Below are 23,712 nucleotides of genomic sequence, written 5' to 3'. Positions count from 1 at the left end.
TGATGAACTGCCAATCATTTGAGTGGTGTTTGCGATTGTGTAAATGATTCTCCCATTGGCAATGCATTTTTGGTAAGGGTCTTCCATTACCCTTCAAATATTTGTTTTCAACAACATCTTCAGTTGATATTTTATGAGTTGTTGAGTTTTCCCCACCAAGATTTACATACTAAAATCACCATTAATCCAGAGAGATTGAAGTGACCTGGATTTTGCAAACCTGAAACACAGGAAATAGATGGCTGTATAACAGATTCTCAGGTGGGCGGGTTCAACGCATTGGTGCTTTTCAATGTGTGTTTGTGTGTTTGTTAGTGTGTGTATGTGTGTGCGTGTGTGTATGTATGTTTGAGTGTGTGTGTGTTTGTAAAACAAATATAGTGTCAGGCCCTGATCTGTTTCACCTTGTCCTTGTGCTTTTCTCCACCCTCCTCCAGGTGTTGCCCATATTCCCCAATTATCCCCTGGGTATTTATACCTGTTTTCTGTCTGTGACAGTTCATCTTGTTTGTTCAAGACTACCAGCGTTTAGTGTCTCAGCGCCTGCTTTTTCCAGGCTCTCTTTTCTCGCCCTCCTTGTTTTGACCCCTTCCTGTCCTGACTCCGAGCCCGTCTGCATGACCACTCTGTCTGAGCCTGCCTGCCGTCCTGTACCTTTGCCCCCACTCTGGAATACCGACCTCTACCAGACCTGACCCTCTGCCTGCCTGACCTGACCCTGGGCCTGCCTGCCGTCCTGTACCTTGGCCCCACTACTCTGGATTACCAACCTCTGCCTGACCTGACCCTGGGCCTGCCTGCAGTCCTGTACCTTGGCCCCACTACTCTGGATTATTGACCCCTGCCCGCCTTGACCTGTCGTTTGCCTGCCGCTGTTGTTACAATAAACATTGTTACCTCGACACAGTCTGCACATTGGTCTAACCTCTTGAAACTAGTGGGCAAAACGACTACATTGCGTAAGTGTACGGCTGAGGGCTCTCATAGTAATTATTGCGTAATAGACAGAGGTAGCTATTTTTCCTCCCGGTCTTACTGAAAATAAAGCTGTCCCGGTTGATATATTATTGAATAGATATTTGAAAAACACCTTGAGGATTGATTGTAAACAACGTTTGCCATGTTTCTGTCGATATTATGGAGTTAATTTGGAATATTTTTCAGCGTTGTCGTGACAACAATTTCCGATCGAATTCTCAGCCAAACGTGAAGAACTAACGGAGTTATTTCGCCTACAAAGAATAATATTTTTGGAAAAAAGGAACATTTGCTATCTAACTGGGAGTCTCGTGAGTGAAAACATCCGAAGCTCATCAAAGGTAAACGATTTAATTTGATTGCTTTTCTGATTTTCGTGACCAGGTTGTCTGCTGCTAACTAGGCATACTGCTATGCTAGGCTATCGATAAACTTACACAAATGCTTGTCTTGCTTTGGCTGTAAAGCATAATTTCAAAATCTGAGATGACAGGGTGATTAACAAAAGGCTAAAATGTGTTTCAATATATTTCACTAGTGATTTCATGAATATGAACATTTTCTAGTAATATTTTTTGTCCGTTGCGTTATGCTAATTAGTGTCAGTTGATGACAATTCTCCCGGATCCGGGAGAGGGAGTTCAAAGAGTTAACTGAGACCTGATATATAGTACATTCACATGTTCTTAAAGTGTCAGAGATTATATGACATAGCAGAGAGAACCGTCCTTCTAGACTCCATGTTAGATCAACTATTATACAGTAGAGAACAGTCCATCTAGACTCCATGTTAGATCAACTATTATACAGTAGAGAACAGTCCTTCTAGACTCCATGTTAGATCAACTATTATACAGTAGAGAACAGTCCATCTAGACTCCATATTAGATCTACTATTATATAATAGAGTGTGACATTTTCTCTCTGTTTATCCACTCGTATGTTTAGAATAATGCTGCTTTTCTAATATCCAACTTGGTTGGGTTCATGCGAGTAACTGGTTGACTGTACATGGGAGGAATCAACACTCTCACTGTCACGTTCTGACCGTTGTTCCTTTGTTTTTGTCTTTGTTTTAGTATGTTCAGGGCGTGAGTTGGGGTGGGCAGTCTGTTTGTTTTTCCACACTATGACTGAATAAGCAATTTCCCAGTACACCCAGAACATTGCTCTGGGAACCAAAAGGAGTATCTCAGTTTCAAGGTAAGAAGTCTGTTGTGATATCAGTCAGTCTCATGCAGGAACCAACCGTGCTGATATGACTTGTTTGTGTCACAGTATAATGAGTCTCAAATCAAATCAAACTTTGTCACAAGCGCTGAATACAACAAGTATAGACTTTACCGTTAAATGATGACTTACAAGCCCTTAACCAACAGTGCAGTTCTGGAAGAGTTAAGACAAATATGTAGCAAGTAGACTAAACTAAAAAGTAATAATAATAAACATGAATATCAGGATTGTAATGAGTCAGTGAACCTCTGGGACTGTGATAATAAACATGAACATCAGGATTGTATTGAGTCAGTGAACCTCTGGGACTGTGATAATAAACATGAACATCAGGATTGTATTGAGTCAGTGAACCTCTGGGACTGTGATAATAAACATGAACATCAGGATTGTATTGAGTCAGTGAACCTCTGGGACTGTGATAATAAACATGAACATCAGGATTGTATTGAGTCAGTGAACCTCTGGGACTGTGATAATAAAGATTGATTCATTCCCTTTGAATTTGAGTCCTTAGTGGTGAATTTCCTCAACAACAGACAGAACAGTCCTTCTCTTATCAAGTCATTGTATTGTTATTGCATATATTTTTGTTATAATGTATTCTACATTTGTCTTGTTATATATTGTATGTAGTTGACAAGGTAAATTGAATAAGCAGAAAATAGTTTACGATATACTGAGCATAATCCTATTTAGCAGTTCAGAGAGAACTGAGGATGAATCCTATTTCTCACAGATCCATCTGTATTTATAGGAACAGTCATAGTCCCACCATTCTCCTCTGTCTGATGACCAGGAGTAGAAATACACACAGTTCTGTGCTCCACCACCATTAGGCTGTTTACTGTTCCAATACCTGTAGAAGAAACAACACAGAATCAGACTGTCCACTGTTCCAATACCTGTAGAAGAAACAACACAGAATCAGACTGGCCACTGTTCCAATACCTGTAGAAGAAACAACACAGAATCAGACTGGCCACTGTTCCAATACCTGTAGAAGAAACAACACAGAATCAGACTGTCCACTGTTCCAATACCTGTAGAAGAAACAACACAGAATCAGACTGTCCACTGTTCCAATACCTGTAGAAGAAACAACACAGAATCAGGCTGTCCACTGTTCCAATACCTGTAGAAGAAACAACACATAGAATCAGACTGTCCACTGTTCCAATACCTGTAGAAGAAACAACACATAGAATCAGACTGTCCACTGTTCCAATACCTGTAGAAGAATCAGGCTTTCCATTTTGAACATACTACTCCAGACAGTGATGTCATAGTTACATAGAATTCATTAATGTCTTACTTTGTGGTCAGTGGTGTGTCGTCCACCCATTTCCAGGTCCCCTCAGAAACAGAGTCAGTCAGACCAATCCAGACATAGTTATTTCGTCCACATAACCAATTGACTAATGTCTGTAGTTGTGGGAGAGAGACAACATTGCTAAAACATAGTCATTACTGCTTTCTATCTCTCTCTCCCTCTCTCTCTCTCTCTCTCTTTTCTCTGTCACTCTCTCTCTTTCTCACACACCTGTTGTTCTTGGCTCTTGATGACCACCAGGTCTGCTCCTCTATTTCTGCAGTCCTCTCTGCTTTCCTTCCAGGATTTGTACTCAGTGGAGACGTAGTAACAACTGCTACCAAGCTTCTTCCATCCTTGAGGACACACTATAAGTTGAACATTTCCTGCTTTAGTCACTTAAATACAACATTGATTTAAGTTGAATTAAGGAAGACGGGGCACTAACTAATGGAATGTTTGGAAGTCTTAGTTTGTTTCTCACATTTTTCATTTAATATATGTTTATTTGCCTGTTCGTAAGTGGCATGTGAACTGATACAGAGACTGTCAAACAGAACAGTCCTTAGACAATTTGACTCACCTTTCTCAACTAAAGATTGTTTCAGAAGTTCTATCTCTTTCTGAAGCTGGTCTCTCTCTTTGATCAGGGTGTTGTTGCTCGTCTGTAGCTGGTCTCCATCTTTGGTCAGGGTGTTGTTGCGAGTCTGTAGCTGGTCTCCCTCTTTGATCAGGGTGTTGTTGCTAGTCTTGAGCTGCTCTCTCTCTTCAGTCAGATTGTTTCCACTGGTCTGTAGCTGGTCCCTCTCTTTGGTCAGGGTGTTGAAACTGGTCTGTAGCTGGTCTTTCTCTTTGGTCAGGGTGTTGTTGCTGGTGTGTAGCTGGTCCCTCTCTTCAGTCAGGGTGTTGGAACAGGTCAACTGGTTTCTCTCTGTGAAATAATACGACCAATGAACAAGGTAACAGTGGACATGTTAATTAGACATGACCAGGGTTGGGGTCAGTTGCATTTCAATTCCAGTCAATTCAGGAAGTACACTGGAATTCTATTTCAATCCAAATTATCTTCAATGCTTTTTAATGAGGAAAACGTGGAATTGGAATTTGGTGTATTGTCACAATGTAATTGACTGGAATGTAAATGTAATTGATCCCTGGTCATTACACCACTGATGATGAAGAATGTTTGAGTGAGAACATATCAAACTCACGGTAGAGAAACAGGCCTATGATCCCAGCCAGTAGGAGAACACACAGCAGCCCCAGACACACTGCAGCAGCTCCAGAGTATCTCTTCCACCACTGACAAGACACTGAAGAACAAATTATTACAACAAGAACTGTCTCTTTATCAGAGTGGTATTTGTATCAACTTTTGTGTCAATTTTCTGTTTGAATCACTGAGGGAAATACATAAGCTTGACAAGGGACAGAACACCAGAACTGAGTTCCAGCACCTCACATGTTCTACTGCTTGACTTCCAGAACCTCTTCCATAATATTGGCTTAAACATATTGCAGAGTTCATGCACCCAAAATGAGTACTGAAACGTCAGGTCTGGAGATCAAGGCTATGAGGACACCCTAGTTGCAGTGTTCATCCGTCCTCCTGCCTCCCCCGCCGGAGAATGCAATGCACCGGTGCAGTGCTTTGTCCTTCTTCTCCACAAAGAAGAACCCTGCGCCCGTGCAATGACTACTGGGGCCTCAACAACATCACGGTGAAGAACCATTACCCACTACCTCTCATCTCCTCAATCTTCAAACCGCTCCAAGGGGCCACTGTGTTCTCCAAGCTGGACCTACGGAATGCCTACCACCTGGTTTGGATAGGGGAAGGAGATGAGTAGAAGACTGTCTTCAAAACAGCCAGTGGTCAATATGAGTAACTGGTCATGCCATTTGGCCTTACCAATGCCCCTGCTGTGTTCCAGGCTCTGGTAAATTATGTTCTCCGCGACATGTTGAACCGGTTTGTCTTCGTCTATGTCGACGACATCCTAATTTTCTCCCACTCCGCCCAAGCGAACGTGCTCCATGTCTGTCAGGTCCTCCAACGCTTCCTGGCAAACCAGCTTGTTCTGAAAGCAGAGAAGTGTGAATTCCATCGCTCCACCATCCCCTTCCAGGGTTACATCATCGTCTCAGGGAGTGTACAGATGGATCCCGGGAAGGTGAGAGCGGTGGTGCATTGGCCCATGCCTACGTCCAGAGTGCAACTGCAGCGTTTCCTGGAATTCACAAAACGTCTATTGCTGCTTTATCCGGGGTTACAGCACCCTGGCTTCCACCCTGTCTGTACGCACCTCTCCCAAGGTTCTATTCGCATGGTCCCCAGCTGCTGACTGGGACGTTCCCGAGATCTCAAGCACCGTTTCACCACACCACCCATCTTGGTTCATCCTGACCCGTCCCGCCAGTTCTTTGTGGAGGCCGCTGCTTCGGATGTCGGGTGGGGGCTGTCCTGTACCAGCGTTCTGCCCTGGACCTCAAGTTGTGCTGACTTCTCCCATTGCCTCAACGCAACGGAGAGGAACTACAATGTGGGGAATCGTGAGCTTCTCGCGGTGAAGATGGCATTGGAGGAGTGGAGACACTGGCTGAGCGGAACATCCGTTCATTGTGTGGACAAACCACAAGAGCCTGGAATATCTCTGCACCACCAAGCGTCTCAATTCCAGACAAGCTAGGTGGGCCTTATAACCGGATGTTTGTTCCTGACGATATCCGATCCTCGGTCCTGGAGTGGGCCCACTCCTCCAAGCTTGCCTGCTGCCTGGGCTCCCGTCGGACCCTGGCCTTTGTGCATCAATGCTTTTGGTGGCCTACCATGGTTCATGACTGTCGGCGTTCTTCGCTTCACGCACGGCTTCGCTTCAAGCTCCGGCTAGTCTCCTTCAACCTCTGCCTGTTCCGCACCGTCCCTGGACTCACATATCCCTGGACTTTGTTACGGGTCTCCCCCCATCTGACGGCAACACCGCCATTCTGACAATAGTGGACCGGTTTTCCAAAGCCGCCCTCATTCCTCTCCCCAAGCTACCCTCTGCCAAAGCTTTTCCAAAGCCGCCCACTTCATTCCTCTCCCCAAGCTACCCTCTGCCAAAGGTTTTCCAAAGCCGCCCACTTCATTCCTCTCCCCAAGCTACCCTCTGCCAAAGAGATGGCACAGCTCATGATGCAGCACATCTTACAGATCCATGGACTCCCAGTTGACATGGTCTACAACCGGGGTCCTCAGTTCTCTCCCCGGTTCTGGAAGGCATTCTGCACACTCATTGGGTTGTCGGCCAGTCTGTCCTCCGAGGCCACCCCCAGTCCAACAGCCAGTTGGAGCAGGCCAACCAAGGCCTGGAGATGACTCTTTGCTGCCTGGTCTCAGCCAACCCCACCACCTGGAGTCAGCAACTAGTGTGGGTAGAATATGTCCGCTACACCCTTCCTTGCTCTGCCACCTGTCTCTCACCCTTTGAGTGTTCCCTGGGTTATCAGCCCCCGCTCTTCACGGAGCAAGAGGAAAAGGTCGGCGTACCCTCGGCCCAAATGTTTGTTCGCCGCTGTCGTTGCACCTGGAAGAGAGTCCGGTCGGCTCGTCTCAATACCACCTCCAGGTATCGACGACAAACGGTTCGCCACCGATGCAAATGAATTACTGAAAAATATTACAATGTGATTTTCTGGATTTTTGTTTTAGATTCAGTCTCTCACAGTTGAAGTGTACCTATGATAACAATTACAGACCTCTACATGCTTTGTAAGTAGGAAAACCTGCAAAATCATCAGTGTATCAAATACTTGTTCTCCCCACTGTATGTGAGAATGCTGTTCATTAACTACAGATCAGCGTAGTACCCACCATAGTATCCAATACAACACCGGTTGGAGCGAGCGGTCGCATCTACACTTCGGTCCGCAGGTAGTATAACTTTTCATTACATTTCGTTATAGTACAACGGTTTGATTTGTCTAATCTTAGCAATTTCTTCTTAGCTAGCTACATAGCCATCTTTGTATCAAAGATAATTGCATAATTATCGTATTTCGTCGTCCTAACGTATCTGCCCAGCAGCTAGCTAAGCAGCTAGCTAACATCCACTGTCCACCAGCACTGTAGAAACTATTACACTCAACTGAACGACTCGATTAGCGTAGTGTCAGCTAGCTACATAGTTGTCTTCGCTGTCTTCGTATCCAAGATAATTGTGCAGTTAGAGTGTGTAGACTTAAAGTGATTATCTTAATTTACCGAGGTTAGCTAGCCAGCTATTTGTCGTCCTTAACGTAGGAGATGCTGCTAGCTAGCTAGCCAACAGCTAGCCAACCTCTACCGAATTGAACTTCAACTACCCGGTCAACATTCTGCGTCGCTCCACAGGTAGTATCACATTTTCATTTCACTTCATTACAGTACAACGGTTTGATTTGTTTGATCGTAGCTAGCCAGCTACATAGCCGTCTTTGTATCTAAGACAATTGTGTAGTCTAGAGCGATTTTCTAGGTTAGCTGGCCAGCTATTGTCGTTCTTTTAACGTAGCTAGCCAGCTAGCCCCGAATAGCAGCACTGTAGTAACTATTACAGTACAACGGTTTGTTTTGTTTGATCGTAGCTAGCTAGCTACATAGCCGTCTTTGTATCTAAGACAATTGTGTAGCCTAGAGCGATTTTCTAGGTTAGCTAGCCAGCTATTGTCGTTCTTTTAAGGTAACGTAACGCAATCAACCTGCTAGCTAGCCAGCTAGCCCCGAATAGCAGCACTGTAGAAACTATTACACTCGACGGAACGACTTGATTAGTGTAGTGTCAACATCGCAGCCACTACCAGCTAGCCTACTCCAGCAGTACTGTATCATTTCAATCATTTTAGTCAATAAGATTCTTGCTACGTAAGCTTAACTTTCTGAACATTCGAGACGTGTAGTCCACTTGTCATTCCAATCTCCTTTGCATTAGCGTAGCCTCTTCTGTAGCCTGTCAACTATGTGTCTATCTATCCCTGTTCTCTCCTCTCTGCACAGACCATACAAACGCTCCACACCGCGTGGCCGCGGCCACCCTAATCTGGTGGTCCCAGCGCGCACGACCCACGTGGAGTTCCTGGTCTCCGGTAGCCTCTGGAACTGCCGATCTGCGGCCAACAAGGCAGAGTTCATCTCAGCCTATGCCTCCCTCCAGTCCCTCAACTTCCTGGCACTGACGGAAACATGGATCACCACAGATAACACTGCTACTCCTACTGCTCTCTCTTCGTCCGCCCACGTGTTCTCGCACACCCCGAGAGCTTCTGGTCAGCGGGGTGGTGGCACCGGGATCCTCATCTCTCCCAAGTGGTCATTCTCTCTCTCTCCCCTTACCCATCTATCTATCGCCTCCTTTGAATTCCATGCTGTCACAGTTACCAGCCCTTTCAAGCTTAACATCCTTATCATTTATCGCCCTCCAGGTTCCCTCTGAGAGTTCATCAAGGAGCTTGATGCCTTGATAAGCTCCTTTCCTGAGGACGGCTCACCTCTCACAGTCCTGGGCGACTTTAACCTCCCCACGTCTACCTTTGACTCATTCCTCTCTGCCTCCTTCTTTCCACTCCTCTCCTCTTTTGACCTCACCCTCTCACCTTCCCCCCTACTCACAAGGCAGGCAATACGCTCGACCTCATCTTTACTAGATGCTGTTCTTCCACTAACCTCATTGCAACTCCCCTCCAAGTCTCCGACCACTACCTTGTATCCCTTTCCCTCTCATCCAACACTTCCCACACTGCCCCTACTCGGATGGTATCGCGCCGTCCCAACCTTCGCTCTCTCTCCCCCGCTACTCTCTCCTCTTCCATCCTATCATCTCTTCCCTCTGCTCATACCTTCTCCAACCTTTCTCCTGATTCTGCCTCCTCAACCCTCCTCTCTTCCCTTTCTGCATCCTTTGACTCTCTATGTCCCCTATCCTCCAGGCCGGCTCGGTCCTCCCCTCCCGCTCCGTGGCTCGATGACTCATTGCGAGCTCACAGAACAGAGCTCCGGGCAGCCGAGCGGAAATGGAGGAAAACTCGCCTCCCTGCGGACCTGGCATCCTTTCACTCCCTCCTCTCTACATTTTCCTCCTCTGTCTCTGCTGCTAAAGCCACTTTCTACCACTCTAAATTCCAAGCATCTGCCTCTAACCCTAGGAAGCTCTTTGCCACCTTCTCCTCCCTCCTGAATCCTCCTCCCCCTCCCCCCCTCCTCCCTCTCTGCAGATGACTTCGTCAACCATTTTGAAAAGAAGGTCGACGACATCCGATCCTCGTTTGCTAAGTCAAACGACACCGCTGGTTCTGCTCACACTGCCCTACCCTGTGCTCTGACCTCTTTCTCCCCTCTCTCTCCAGATGAAATCTCGCTTCTTGTGACGGCCGGCCACCCAACAACCTGCCCGCTTGACCCTATCCCCTCCTCTCTTCTCCAGACCATTTCCGGAGACCTTCTCCCTTACCTCACCTCGCTCATCAACTCATCCCTGACCGCTGGCTACGTCCCTTCCGTCTTCAAGAGAGCGAGAGTTGCACCCCTTCTGAAAAAACCTACACTCGATCCCTCCGATGTCAACAACTACAGACCAGTATCCCTTCTTTCTTTTCTCTCCAAAACTCTTGAACGTGCCGTCCTTGGCCAGCTCTCCCGCTATCTCTCTCAGAATGACCTTCTTGATCCAAATCAGTCAGGTTTCAAGACTAGTCATTCAACTGAGACTGCTCTTCTCTGTATCACGGAGGCGCTCCGCACTGCTAAAGCTAACTCTCTCTCCTCTGCTCTCATCCTTCTAGACCTATCGGCTGCCTTCGATACTGTGAACCATCAGATCCTCCTCTCCACCCTCTCCGAGTTGGGCATCTCCGGCGCGGCCCACGCTTGGATTGCGTCCTACCTGACAGGTCGCTCCTACCAGGTGGCGTGGCGAGAATCTGTCTCCTCGCCACGCGCTCTCACCACTGGTGTCCCTCAGGGCTCTGTTCTAGGCCCTCTCCTATTCTCGCTATACACCAAGTCACTTGGCTCTGTCATAACCTCACATGGTCTCTCCTATCATTGCTATGCAGACGACGCACAATTAATCTTCTCCTTTCCCCCTTCTGATGACCAGGTGGCAAATCGCATCTCTGCATGTCTGGCAGACATATCAGTGTGGATGACGGATCACCACCTCAAGCTGAACCTCGGCAAGACGGAGCTGCTCTTCCTCCCGGGGAAGGACTGCCCGTTCCATGATCTCGCCATCACGGTTGACAACTCCATTGTGTCCTCCTCCCAGAGCGCTAAGAACCTTGGCGTGATCCTGGACAACACCCTGTCGTTCTCAACCAACATCATGGCGGTGGCCCGTTCCTGTAGGTTCATGCTCTACAACATCCGCAGAGTACGACCCTGCCTCACACAGGAAGCGGCGCAGGTCCTAATCCAGGCACTTGTCATCTCCCGTCTGGATTACTGCAACTCGCTGTTGGCTGGGCTCCCTGCCTGTGCCATTAAACCCCTACAACTCATCCAGAACGCCGCAGCCCGTCTGGTGTTCAACCTTCCCAAGTTCTCTCACGTCACCCCGCTCCTCCGCTCTCTCCACTGGCTTCCAGTTGAAGCTCGCATCCGCTACAAGACCATGGTGCTTGCCTACGGAGCTGTGAGGGGAACGGCACCGCAGTACCTCCAGGCTCTGATCAGGCCCTACACCCAAGCAAGGGCACTGCGTTCATCCACCTCTGGCCTGCTCGCCTCCCTACCATTGAGGAAGTACAGTTCCCGCTCAGCCCAGTCAAAACTGTTCGCTGCTCTGGCCCCCCAATGGTGGAACAAACTCCCTCACGACGCCAGGACAGCGGAGTCAATCACCACCTTCCGGAGACACCTGAAACCCCACCTCTTCAAGGAATACCTAGGATAGGATAAGTAATCCTTCTCACCACCCCCCCTTAATGATTTAGATGCACTATTGTAAAGTGGCTGTTCCACTGGATGTCAGAAGGTGAATTCACCAATTTGTAAGTCGCTCTGGATAAGAGCGTCTGCTAAATGACTTAAATGTAAATGTAAATGTATCCACGAAGCTCATCACTAAGCTAAAGACTTTGGGACTAAACACCTCCCTCTGCAACTGGATCCTGGACTTCCTGACGACCCCCCCCCCCAGGTGGTAAGAGTAGGCAACAAAACGTCTGCCACGCTGATCCTCAACACTGGGGCCCCTCAGGGGTGTGTACTTAGTCCCCTCCTGTATTCCCTGTTCACACACAACTGCATGGCCAAACATGACTCCAACGCCATCATTAAGTTTGCTGACGACACAACATTGGTAGGCCTGATCACCGAAAACGATAAGACGACCTATAGGGAGGAGGTCAGAGAACTGCCGGTGTGGTGCCAGGACAACAACCTCTCCCTCAAAACAAAGGAGCTGATCGTGGACAACAGGAAAAGGCGAGCCGAACAGGCCCACATTAACATCGATGAGGCTGTAGTGGAGCGGTTCGAAAGTTTCAAGTTCTTTGGTGTCCAGATCACCAACGAACTATCATGGTGACCTACTTCCGACTCCGACAAAGATGGCCGCGTTGCTAGGAAACTATGCAGTATTTTGTTTTTTTATGTGTTATTTCTTACATTGGTACCCCAGGCAATCTTAGGTTTCAGTACATACAGTCGGGAAAAACTACTGAATATAAGAGCAACGTCAACTCACCATCAGTACTAACATACCCTAAGGGAACATTTCGACAATCACCGTATGGTTAGTGAGAAAGTCCCTATTGGAAATGTACGGTCCCTTACTAGACGTCCGAAAACATTTTAGAAATTCGGGGACGGCGTCGGGCCGAGCGGTAGGGCCAGACCTACCGGGAAGTCATCAAATGAACTTTGTCGGACATTCGGTTTTCGTTTAATAAAATAAACAAATTTTAGCCCATTTTTGCGCAATGCCGGAATATCCCACAAGAGGGCATAAGCAATCATATTGCTATTGGACAAAACATCCCGAATCACGACGTGCCATATCTCGGAAACCGAAAATATTTCGAAGCCGAAACTTGGTGAGCGTAGGTTTGGCATTATGGGAAGATGGCCCCGAACAAGATGGCGTCTAGGCCTCAACGGTTTTTGAGTTATGGCCATATTTCTGGGATTAAAGGTCCAAAATGAAAATAGAGAAAAGATTTTTTCACTTCACGTCAAAGTCAAGGAGCCTCCGGTGTCAATAAAAAAAAAATCGGCCATTTATCTATCGTCATTTACGAGAAATTGTACGGTGACCAGATCGTGATGTTCAGATATAGGTGTTTTTTTTTTCAACGGTTACAGATCCAGTTGCAGGGTGTTCATACGAGTATTTTTAAAATGTGCTGCGGAGCTCTGCGACATTTCTGTGATTTTCTATGATTTTCTGAAATAACACACACTCACTAAACCCTCCGTAAATAACTCAGTTCTTAACGTAAAGACTTAAAACTCAGGATTCTGTAAAGGCATACCCCAATGAGGATATGAGTTTATTTATAGCTTCCTGTGCCAACCGGAAGTGCCATAATTGGTGACTCAGGGGCTGTTTGGAAGGGTTAAAAAAATCAGATCTGTCCAAAACTTCATATGTGTGATTAGACAACCCCCATGAACTGTAAATCAGTCATTTTTCCCAACAGATGTCAAAGAAAAGCTCTCACACACACACACAGCAAGGATGGAGTGACAAAGCGTGGTGTTTAAAGACACAGAGAGCAGGCAATGGCATAAACATAATCCCAAGGCCGTGCCGAGTCCAACGAGGTGCCCCTCTTGACCGTAGCTCGCTCGGTCTGAGCGCAGCGACCATGAGAAAAATAGGCCCACAATGATGCCTGCACCACAATGTCATTGGATTTTGGGTGACAGCGGCGGAACCGTTAGGTTTAGAAGGACAATTCAAACACAGGACTGTTCCTAAGGTCCTCCCGATCTGTGCAAGCCTAACCTTGACTGTGTGGCATTAACCTTTCACAGTTAAAAGAAGGTGTTTACATAAAAACAGTGTGCATTGACTTCTCTCCCCATAGGAATACATTGCCTGCTCCCCTAAATACAACCTGGGGTCTTTATGGGTTATGAATGCTGTATGAACCTGTCTTCTATGACATTCCATCAGACCACTATGAGGTCTACCTGTGTCGATTCTAAGCTTCCTGGAGCAACCGGAAGTGGTTAAATTGACCCAAAAGGTATTTGGATGTACATCACCTCGAAAGGTGCCGAGGCCTCTGCATTATTCAACCCTGTGTAGATCAGTCAATTCTCAACTTAAAGACTTAAAACTCAGGATTCCCTAGGTTTCTATGTCAGTCAAGACATGTGTGTATTTATAGCTTCCTGTGCCAACCGGAAGTGCCATAATTGGTGACTCAGGGGCTGTTTGGAAGGGTTAAAAAAATCAGATCTGTCCAAAACTTCATATGTGTGATTAGACAACCCCCATGAACTGTAAATCAGTCATTTTTCCCAACAGATGTCAAAGAAAAGCTCTCACACACATACACAGCAAGGATGGAGTGACAAAGCGTGGTGTTTAAAGACACAGAGAGCAGGCAATGGCATAAACATAATCCCAAGGCCGTGCCGAGTCCAACGAGGTGCCCCTCTTGACCGTAGCTCGCTCGGTCTGAGCGCAGCGACCATGAGAAAAATAGGCCCACAATGATGCCTGCACCACAATGTCATTGGATTTTGGGTGACAGCGGCGGAACCGTTAGGTTTAGAAGGACAATTCAAACACAGGACTGTTCCTAAGGTCCTCCCGATCTGTGCAAGCCTAACCTTGACTGTGTGGCATTAACCTTTCACAGTTAAAAGAAGGTGTTTACAAAAAAACAGTGTGCATTGACTTCTCTCCCCATAGGAATACATTGCCTGCTCCCCTAAATACAACCTGGGGTCTTTATGGGTTATGAATGCTGTATGAACCTGTCTTCTATGACATTCCATCAGACCACTATGAGGTCTACCTGTGTCGATTCTAAGCTTCCTGGAGCAACCGGAAGTGGTTAAATTGACCCAAAAGGTATTTGGATGTACATCACCTCGAAAGGTGCCAAGGCCTCTGCATTATTCAACCCTGTGTAGATCAGTCAATTCTCAACTTAAAGACTTAAAACTCAGGATTCCCTAGGTTTCTATGTCAGTCAAGACATGTGTGTATTTATAGCTTCCTGTGCCAACCGGAAGTGCCATAATTGGTGTCTCAGGGGCTGTTTGGAAGGGTTAAAAAAATCAGATCTGTCCAAAACTTCATATGTGTGATTAGACAACCCCCATGAACTGTAAATCAGTCATTTTTCCCATAAAAATTCAAAGGAAAAATAAATCACACAGATACACAACTTGGATGGAGGGACGTATTGGGGTGTGTAGAGACTGACAGTGCCTCCAATAGTTAGCTTTGTTCGAGCTAAAAAAGAACCGTCAGACCTAGAGTTCCGAAACTTTAGAATCCTGTTCTAGACCTCAGGTAGATAGTGCGTGGTGAGTTACGGCGCTCTAGAATGTTCTCGGACCGAGAAACAGCGTCGAACATTTGCAATGACTTCAATTCATTTTGACCATTACGAAAATGGCGACATTTAGAAATGTCCCAGAGACACAAGACTAGGTGCATTGTGACCGTCTTGGCCCATAGAGACAGAACCCAACATCTCGGTCCGATAGCTCATTCAAGGACCCCGTAGCAAGGCATTGAAAAAAGTGGATTTTCAGCACCAATTAGGCTTTTACTCGGACACCAAATGACCTATCGGGCCGAAACTCGGGATTCGGGGTCGCCTCACATAGGACTACACATAATGTCCGAACTGGCCCCGCAGCTAGAAAGTAACTATGTGTTTTATGGTTTTTTAATGTTTTGTACCGAAGGCCTTGTGAATTTTGGGCCAGCTCTGAAGTATGTTATACTTGGCTCCTAAATGAGTTGGGAAAAGTGGGTTTGGTGTCAGTTTGTATCAGTTTGGTGTCAGAATGATATCAAATTGACTGATGGACGGTGACTTGCAGGTGACTCTTGTCCATTAGCAATATGTTTAAGCGGTGAGGTACCATCACCAAAAGCGACATTCTGAAATCAACCCAAACGAGCGATGGAGAGGTACCAGTATCACTGCCCAGACATCCCTATGTCATCGGGCCAGTCAATTTGGCATTCCTGCATGATTTTTATGGCATGACAAATTGGTAATGGTGACTGCCCAGTTAACCATATGGCAAATGCACAGTGACTTTGAAAGAGTGAGAAAAATCACCAAATGGACATTCTGGAATCAACCCTAACGAGTGATGGAGAGGTACCAGAATCACTGCCAAGCCATCCCGACTTCATCGGGCCAGTCAATTTGGCATTCCTGCACAAATTTTCAGTGACTTTGCAAAAGTAAGGAACATTTGCAATATGTTTTAACAGTGAGGTACCATCACCAAAAGCGACATTCTGAAATCAACCCAAACGAGCCATGGAGAGGTACCAGTATCACTGCCCAGCCATCCCGAGGTCATCGGGCCAGTCAATTTGGCATTCCTGCAAAAATTTTCAGTGACTTTGCAAAAGTAAGGAACATTTGCAATATGTTTTAACAGTGAGGTACCATCACCAAAAGCGACATTCTGAAATCAACCCAAACGAGCCATGGAGAGGTACCAGTATCACTGCCCAGCCATCCCGAGGTCATCGGGCCAGTCAATTTGGCATTCCTGCAAAAATTTTCAGTGACTTTGCAAAAGTAAGGAACATTTGCAATATGTTTTAACAGTGAGGTACCATCACCAAAAGCGACATTCTGAAATCAACCCAAACGAGCCATGGAGAGGTACCAGTATCACTGCCCAGACATCCCTATGTCATCGGGCCAGTCAATTTGGCATTCCTGCATGATTTTTATGGCATGACAAATTGGTGATGGTGACTGCCCAGTTAACCATATGGCAAATGCACAGTGACTTTGCAAAAGTGAGAAAACATGACCAAATGGACATTCTGAAATCAACACAAACAATGGCATCACCATAGTGTCCAGACTATGCCGAGTCCAACGAGGTGCCCCGCTTGACCGTAGCTCGCTCGGTCTGAGCGCGGCGACCATGAGAAAAATAGGCCCAATATGAAGCCTTCACCAGTACGTCATTTGATTTTGGGTGACAGCGGCGGAACCGTTAGGTTTAGAAAGACAATTCAACCACAGGACTGTTCCTAAGGTCCTCCTGATCTGTCCAAGCCTATCCTTGACCGTGTGACATTAACCCTTCACAGTCAAAAGAAGGTGTTTACATAAAAACAGTGTTCATTGACTTCTCTCCCCATAGGAATATATTGGCTGCTCCACTAAATACAACCTGGAGTCTATATGGGTTATGAATGTTGTATGAACCTGTCTTTGGTACCAGTCCATCAGACCACTATAAGGTCTACCTGTGTCGATTCTAAGCTTCCTGGACCAACCGGAAGTGGTTCAAATCGCCCTAAAAGTGTATACCCATACACTGCCTGCAATTTGATGGACATAGTGCATTGAACCCTGTGTAAATCAGTCAGTTTTAATGGTAAAGACTTAAAACTCAGGATTCTCTAATGGAATAGCCCAATGAGGATGTATGTTGAGTTACAGCTTCCTGTGCCAACCGGAAGTGCCATAATTGGTGTCTCATGGGCTGTTTGGAGGGGTTAAAAATATCAGATCTTTCCAAAACTTCATATATATGATTAGGCAACCCCCATGAACTGTAAATCAGTCATTTTTCCCATAAAAATTCAAAGGAAAACTAAATCACACAGATACACAACATGGATGGAGGGACGTATCATTGGGGTGCGTAGAGACTGACAGTGCCTCCAATAGTTAGCTTTGAATGATATCAAATTGACTGATGGACAGTGACTTGCAGGTGACTCTTGTCCATTAGCAATATGTTTAAGCGGTGAGGTACCATCACCAAAAGCGACATTCTGAAATCAACCCAAAAGAGCCATGGAGAGGTACCAGTATCACTGCCCAGCCATCCCGAGGTCATCGGGCCAGTCAATTTGGCATTCCTGCGTGATTTTTATAGCATGACAAATTGGTAATGGTGACTGCCCAGTTAACCATATGGCAAATGCACAGTGACTTTGAAAGAGTGAGAAAAATCACCAAATGGACATTCTGGAATCGACCCTAACGAGTGATGGAGAGGTACCAGAATCACTGCCAAGCCATCCCGAGTTCATCGGGCCAGTCAATTTGGCATTCCTGCACAAATTTTCAGTGACTTTGCAAAAGTAAGGAACATTTGCAATATGTTTTAACAGTGAGGTACCATCACCAAAAGCGACATTCTGAAATCAACCCAAACGAGCCATGGAGAGGTACCAGTATCACTGCCCAGCCATCCCGAGGTCATCGGGCCAGTCAATTTGGCATTCCTGCAAAAATTTTCAGTGACTTTGCAAAAGTAAGGAACATTTGCAATATGTTTTAACAGTGAGGTACCATCACCAAAAGCGACATTCTGAAATCAACCCAAACGAGCCATGGAGAGGTACCAGTATCACTGCCCAGCCATCCCGAGGTCATCGGGCCAGTCAATTTGGCATTCCTGCAAAAATTTTCAGTGACTTTGCAAAAGTAAGGAACATTTGCAATATGTTTTAACAGTGAGGTACCATCACCAAAAGCGACATTCTGAAATCAACCCAAACGAGCCATGGAGAGGTACCAGTATTACTGCCCAGCCATCCCGAGGTCATCGGGCCAGTCAATTTGGCATTCCTGCATGATTTTTATAGCATGACAAATTGGTGATGGTGACTGCCCAGTTAACCATATGGCAAATGCACAGTGACATTGAAAGAGTGAGAAAAATCACCAAATGGACATTCTGGAATCAACCCTAACGAGCGATGGAGAGGTACCAGAATCACTGCCAAGCCATCCCGACTTCATCGGGCCAGTCAATTTGGCATTCCTGCAAAAATTTTCAGTGACTTTGCAAAAGTAAGGAACATTTGCAATATGTTTTAACAGTGAGGTACCATCACCAAAAGCGACATTCTGAAATCAACCCAAACGAGCCATGGAGAGGTACCAGTATCACTGCCCAGACATCCCTATGTCATCGGGCCAGTCAATTTGGCATTCCTGCATGATTTTTATGGCATGACAAATTGGTGATGGTGACTGCCCAGTTAACCATATGGCAAATGCACAGTGACTTTGCAAAAGTGAGAAAACATGACCAAATGGACATTCTGAAATCAACACAAACAATGGCATCACCATAGTGTCCAGACTATGCCGAGTCCAACGAGGTGCCCCGCTTGACCGTAGCTCGCTCGGTCTGAGCGCGCGACCATGAGAAAAATAGGCCCAATATGAAGCCTTCACCAGTACGTCATTTGATTTTGGGTGACAGCGGCGGAACCGTTAGGTTTAGAAAGACAATTCAACCACAGGACTGTTCCTAAGGTCCTCCTGATCTGTCCAAGCCTATCCTTGACCGTGTGACATTAACCCTTCACAGTCAAAAGAAGGTGTTTACATAAAAACAGTGTTCATTGACTTCTCTCCCCATAGGAATATATTGGCTGCTCCACTAAATACAACCTGGAGTCTATATGGGTTATGAATGTTGTATGAACCTGTCTTTGGTACCAGTCCATCAGACCACTATAAGGTCTACCTGTGTCGATTCTAAGCTTCCTGGACCAACCGGAAGTGGTTCAAATCGCCCTAAAAGTGTATACCCATACACTGCCTGCAATTTGATGGACATAGTGCATTGAACCCTGTGTAAATCAGTCAGTTTTAATGGTAAAGACTTAAAACTCAGGATTCTCTAATGGAATACCCCAATGAGGATGTATGTTGAGTTACAGCTTCCTGTGCCAACCGGAAGTGCCATAATTGGTCTCTCATGGGCTGTTTGGAGGGGTTAAAAATATCAGATCTTTCCAAAACTTCATATATATGATTAGGCAACCCCCATGAACTGTAAATCAGTCATTTTTCCCATAAAAATTCAAAGGAAAACTAAATCACACAGATACACAACATGGATGGAGGGACGTATCATTGGGGTGCGTAGAGACTGACAGTGCCTCCAATAGTTAGCTTTGAATGATATCAAATTGACTGATGGACAGTGACTTGCAGGTGACTCTTGTCCATTAGCAATATGTTTAAGCGGTGAGGTACCATCACCAAAAGCGACATTCTGAAATCAACCCAAACGAGCGATGGAGAGGTACCAGTATCACTGCCCAGACATCCCGAGGTCATCGGGCCAGTCAATTTGGCATTCCTGCATGATTTTTATGGCATGACAAATTGGTGATGGTGAATGCCCAGTTAACCATATGGCAAATGCACAGTGACTTTGAAAGAGTGAGAAAAATCACCAAATGGACATTCTGGAATCGACCCTAACGAGTGATGGAGAGGTACCAGAATCACTGCCAAGCCATCCCGAGTTCATCGGGCCAGTCAATTTGGCATTCCTGCACAAATTTTCAGTGACTTTGCAAAAGTAAGGAACATTTGCAATATGTTTTAACAGTGAGGTACCATCACCAAAAGCGACATTCTGAAATCAACCCAAACGAGCGATGGAGAGGTACCAGTATCACTGCCCAGCCATCCTGAGGTCATCGGGCCAGTCAATTTGGCATTCCTGCATGATTTTTATAGCATGACAAATTGGTGATGGTGACTGCCCAGTTAACCATATGGCAAATGCACAGTGACTTTGAAAGAGTGAGAAAAATCACCAAATGGACATTCTGAAATCAGCCCAAACGAGCGATGGAGAGGTACCAGTATCACTGCCCAGCCATCCCGAGGTCATCGGGCCAGTCAATTTGGCATTCCTGCAAGAATTTTTTGTGACTTTGCAAAAGTAAGGAACATTTGCAATATGTTTAAGCGGTGAGGTACCATCACCAAAAGCGACATTCTGAAATCAACCCAAACGAGCGATGGAGAGGTACCAAAATCACTGCCCAGCCATCCCTATGTCATCGGGCCAGTCATTTTGGCATTCCTGCATGATTTTTATGGCATGACAAATTGGTGATGGTGACTGCCCAGTTAACCATATGGCAAATGCACAGTGACTTTGCAAAAGTGAGAAAACATGACCAAATGGACATTCTGAAATCAACACAAACAATGGCATCACCATAGAGTCCAGACTGTGCCGAGTCCAACGAGGCGCCCCGCTTGACCGTAGCTCGCTCGGTCTGAGCGCGGCGACCATGAGAAAAATAGGCCCAATATGAAGCCTTCACCAGTACGTCATTTGATTTTGGGTGACAGCGGCGGAACCGTTAGGTTTAGAAAGACAATTCAACCACAGGACTGTTCCTAAGGTCCTCCTGATCTGTCCAAGCCTATCCTTGACCGTGTGACATTAACCCTTCACAGTCAAAAGAAGGTGTTTACATAAAAACAGTGTTCATTGACTTCTCTCCCCATAGGAATATATTGGCTGCTCCACTAAATACAACCTGGAGTCTATATGGGTTATGAATGTTGTATGAACCTGTCTTTGGTACCAGTCCATCAGACCACTATAAGGTCTACCTGTGTCGATTCTAAGCTTCCTGGACCAACCGGAAGTGGTTCAAATCGCCCTAAAAGTGTATACCCATACACTGCCTGCAATTTGATGGACATAGTGCATTGAACCCTGTGTAAATCAGTCAGTTTTAATGGTAAAGACTTAAAACTCAGGATTCTCTAATGGAATACCCCAATGAGGATGTATGTTGAGTTACAGCTTCCTGTGCCAACCGGAAGTGCCATAATTGGTCTCTCATGGGCTGTTTGGAGGGGTTAAAAATATCAGATCTTTCCAAAACTTCATATATATGATTAGGCAACCCCCATGAACTGTAAATCAGTCATTTTTCCCATAAAAATTCAAAGGAAAACTAAATCACACAGATACACAACATGGATGGAGGGACGTATCATTGGGGTGCGTAGAGACTGACAGTGCCTCCAATAGTTAGCTTTGAATGATATCAAATTGACTGATGGACGGTGACTTGCAGGTGACTCTTGTCCATTAGCAATATGTTTAAGCGGTGAGGTACCATCACCAAAAGCGACATTCTGAAATCAAGCCAAACGAGCGATGGAGAGGTTCCAGAATCACTGCCCAGCCATCCCGAGTTCATCGGGCCAGTCAATTTGGCATTCCTGCATGATTTTTATGGCATGACAAATTGGTGATGGTGACTGCCCAGTTAACCATATGGCAAATGCACAGTGACTTTGCAAAAGTGAGAAAACATAAACAAATGGACATGATGAAATCAACACCACGAGTGATCGAAAGGAACAACAATCACTGCCCGGCCATCCCGAGTTCATCAGGCCAGTCAATTTTGCATTTCTGAAGGATTTTTGAGCATGTCAAATTTCTTATGACATTTGGCCCCCACAAAACATATGCCTTATGCACAAGCAAAAAAAAAAAAAAAAAAAATTATGATAATAAAATATGACTAAAGTATGTTGATACAGTTCTTATACTTGTGTAACTGACACAAAATTCGAAAATTTTTCGAAAAACGGTCCAGAAAGCACTTTTTTAGGGGTGTGTGAAGTTTTTTATGAAATTTAATAATTTTTGACTTTTGACTTCTGACTTCCTATGAAATCATATTGCAGATGGACAAAACACATGCAATATGCGCAAGTAAAAAAAAAATAAATAATTATGATAATAAAATATGACTAAAGAATGTTGATACAGTTCTTATACGTGTGTAACTGACACAAAATGCGAAAAAATTTCGAAAAACGGTCCAGAAAGCACTTTTTTAGGGGTGTGTGAAGTTTTTTATGAAATTTTATAATTTTTGACTTTTGACTTCTGACTTCCTATGAAATCATATTGCAAATGGACAAAACATATGCAATATGCGCAAGTAAAAAAATTTAAAAAATTATGATAATAAAATTGGACAAAAGTATTTTCATACAGTTCTTATACATGTGTAATTGTCAAAAAAAGCGAAAGAATTTCGAAAAACGGTCCAGAAAGCACTTTTTTAAGGGGTGATACGTTTTTTTCAAAAAATTCGTTTTTTCAAAATTTGGCTTTTGGATGTTGACTTGGAGTCCAATACCAATATGAAAAACCATGGTGGAGTGCAATCGCCACCTGTTGGATTTTTGAAGTGTTACAACTGGCAATACCCATATGGCAATAGAAGTAAACTTTGCATGAATCAACGCCGCTTTGGGTGGTATTGGCCAATGTGTACATGGTTTGTCCTATGCCAATAACTTGCCATTCATTTTTGTCCACTACGGGGGTGAAATCCCTTACCAGGAATATGACTTTCGCGAAGCAGATCCTGTGTTCTGGCTATGTCCTTTTTCAGGCAAAGCAGAATTAAAGATTACAGATCCATAAAAAATAAAGACATGTTGAACGTCTTCCCGTAAGTGAACATTAAATGTCTGAGTAGTGTACAGAACCATATGCTACTGTATATCCAGTGCTGTATCAAGTGAACAACACATTGGTTGATATATTCCATAGGTTGACCCATGATGCTGATTCCCATTACGTCTGGTGTCGTAGCTATTAGGGAATAGAGTTGACGTCCTCTTCATTCACTAGTATTTTGTTTTTTACCTGTTATTTCTTACATTGGTACCCCAGGTAATCTTGGGTTTCATTACATACAGTCGGGAGGAACTACTGAATATAAGAGCAACGTCAACTCACCATCAGTACGACCAGGAATATGACTTTCGTGAAGCAGATCCTGTGTTCTGCCTTCCACCCAGGACAACGGAATGGATCCCAGCCTGTGACCCAAAACAACGACGTCGTAAGAGGCAAACTAAGTGGTCTTCTGGTCAGGCTCCGGAGACGGGCACATCGCACACCGCTCCCTAGCATACTACTCGCCAATGTCCAGTCTCTTGACAACAAGGTTGATGAAATCCGAGCAAGGGTAGCATTCCAGAGAGACATAAGAGACTAACGTTCTTTGCTTCATGGAAACATGGCACACTTGAGAGACGCTAACGGAATCGGTGCAGCCAGCTGGTTTCTTCACACCGACAGAAACAAACATCATCCTGGTAAGAAGAGGGGCGGGGCGTATGCCTTATGATTAACGAGACGTGGTGTGATCACAACAACATACAGGAACTCAAGT

At 45.3% G+C, this 23,712-nt stretch overlaps 1 protein-coding gene across 1 annotated transcript in view; it reads right to left on the bottom strand.

The window, feature by feature from the left end:
- Positions 1-2,937: 2,937 nt before the first annotated feature.
- LOC135506608 (C-type lectin domain family 4 member M-like) overlaps positions 2,938-23,712 on the bottom strand; it is a gene marked incomplete at its 5' end in the record, with an annotated part of 39,666 nt that continues 18,891 nt past the window's right edge. The window contains 4 exons of the mRNA XM_064925937.1: positions 2,938-3,070; positions 3,527-3,636; positions 3,755-3,879; positions 4,107-4,463. Coding sequence (XP_064782009.1) covers positions 2,938-3,070; positions 3,527-3,636; positions 3,755-3,879; positions 4,107-4,463 — 725 coding nt within the window. The remainder of the gene's footprint in view (positions 3,071-3,526; positions 3,637-3,754; positions 3,880-4,106; positions 4,464-23,712) is intronic.

Source organism: Oncorhynchus masou, chromosome 20 (genome assembly GCF_036934945.1).
Source record: "Oncorhynchus masou masou isolate Uvic2021 chromosome 20, UVic_Omas_1.1, whole genome shotgun sequence".
NCBI classification, from domain to species: Eukaryota; Metazoa; Chordata; class Actinopteri; order Salmoniformes; family Salmonidae; genus Oncorhynchus; species Oncorhynchus masou.
The sequence above is the reverse complement of the archived record's forward strand: the minus strand, read 5'-3'. Positions and strand labels throughout refer to the sequence as shown.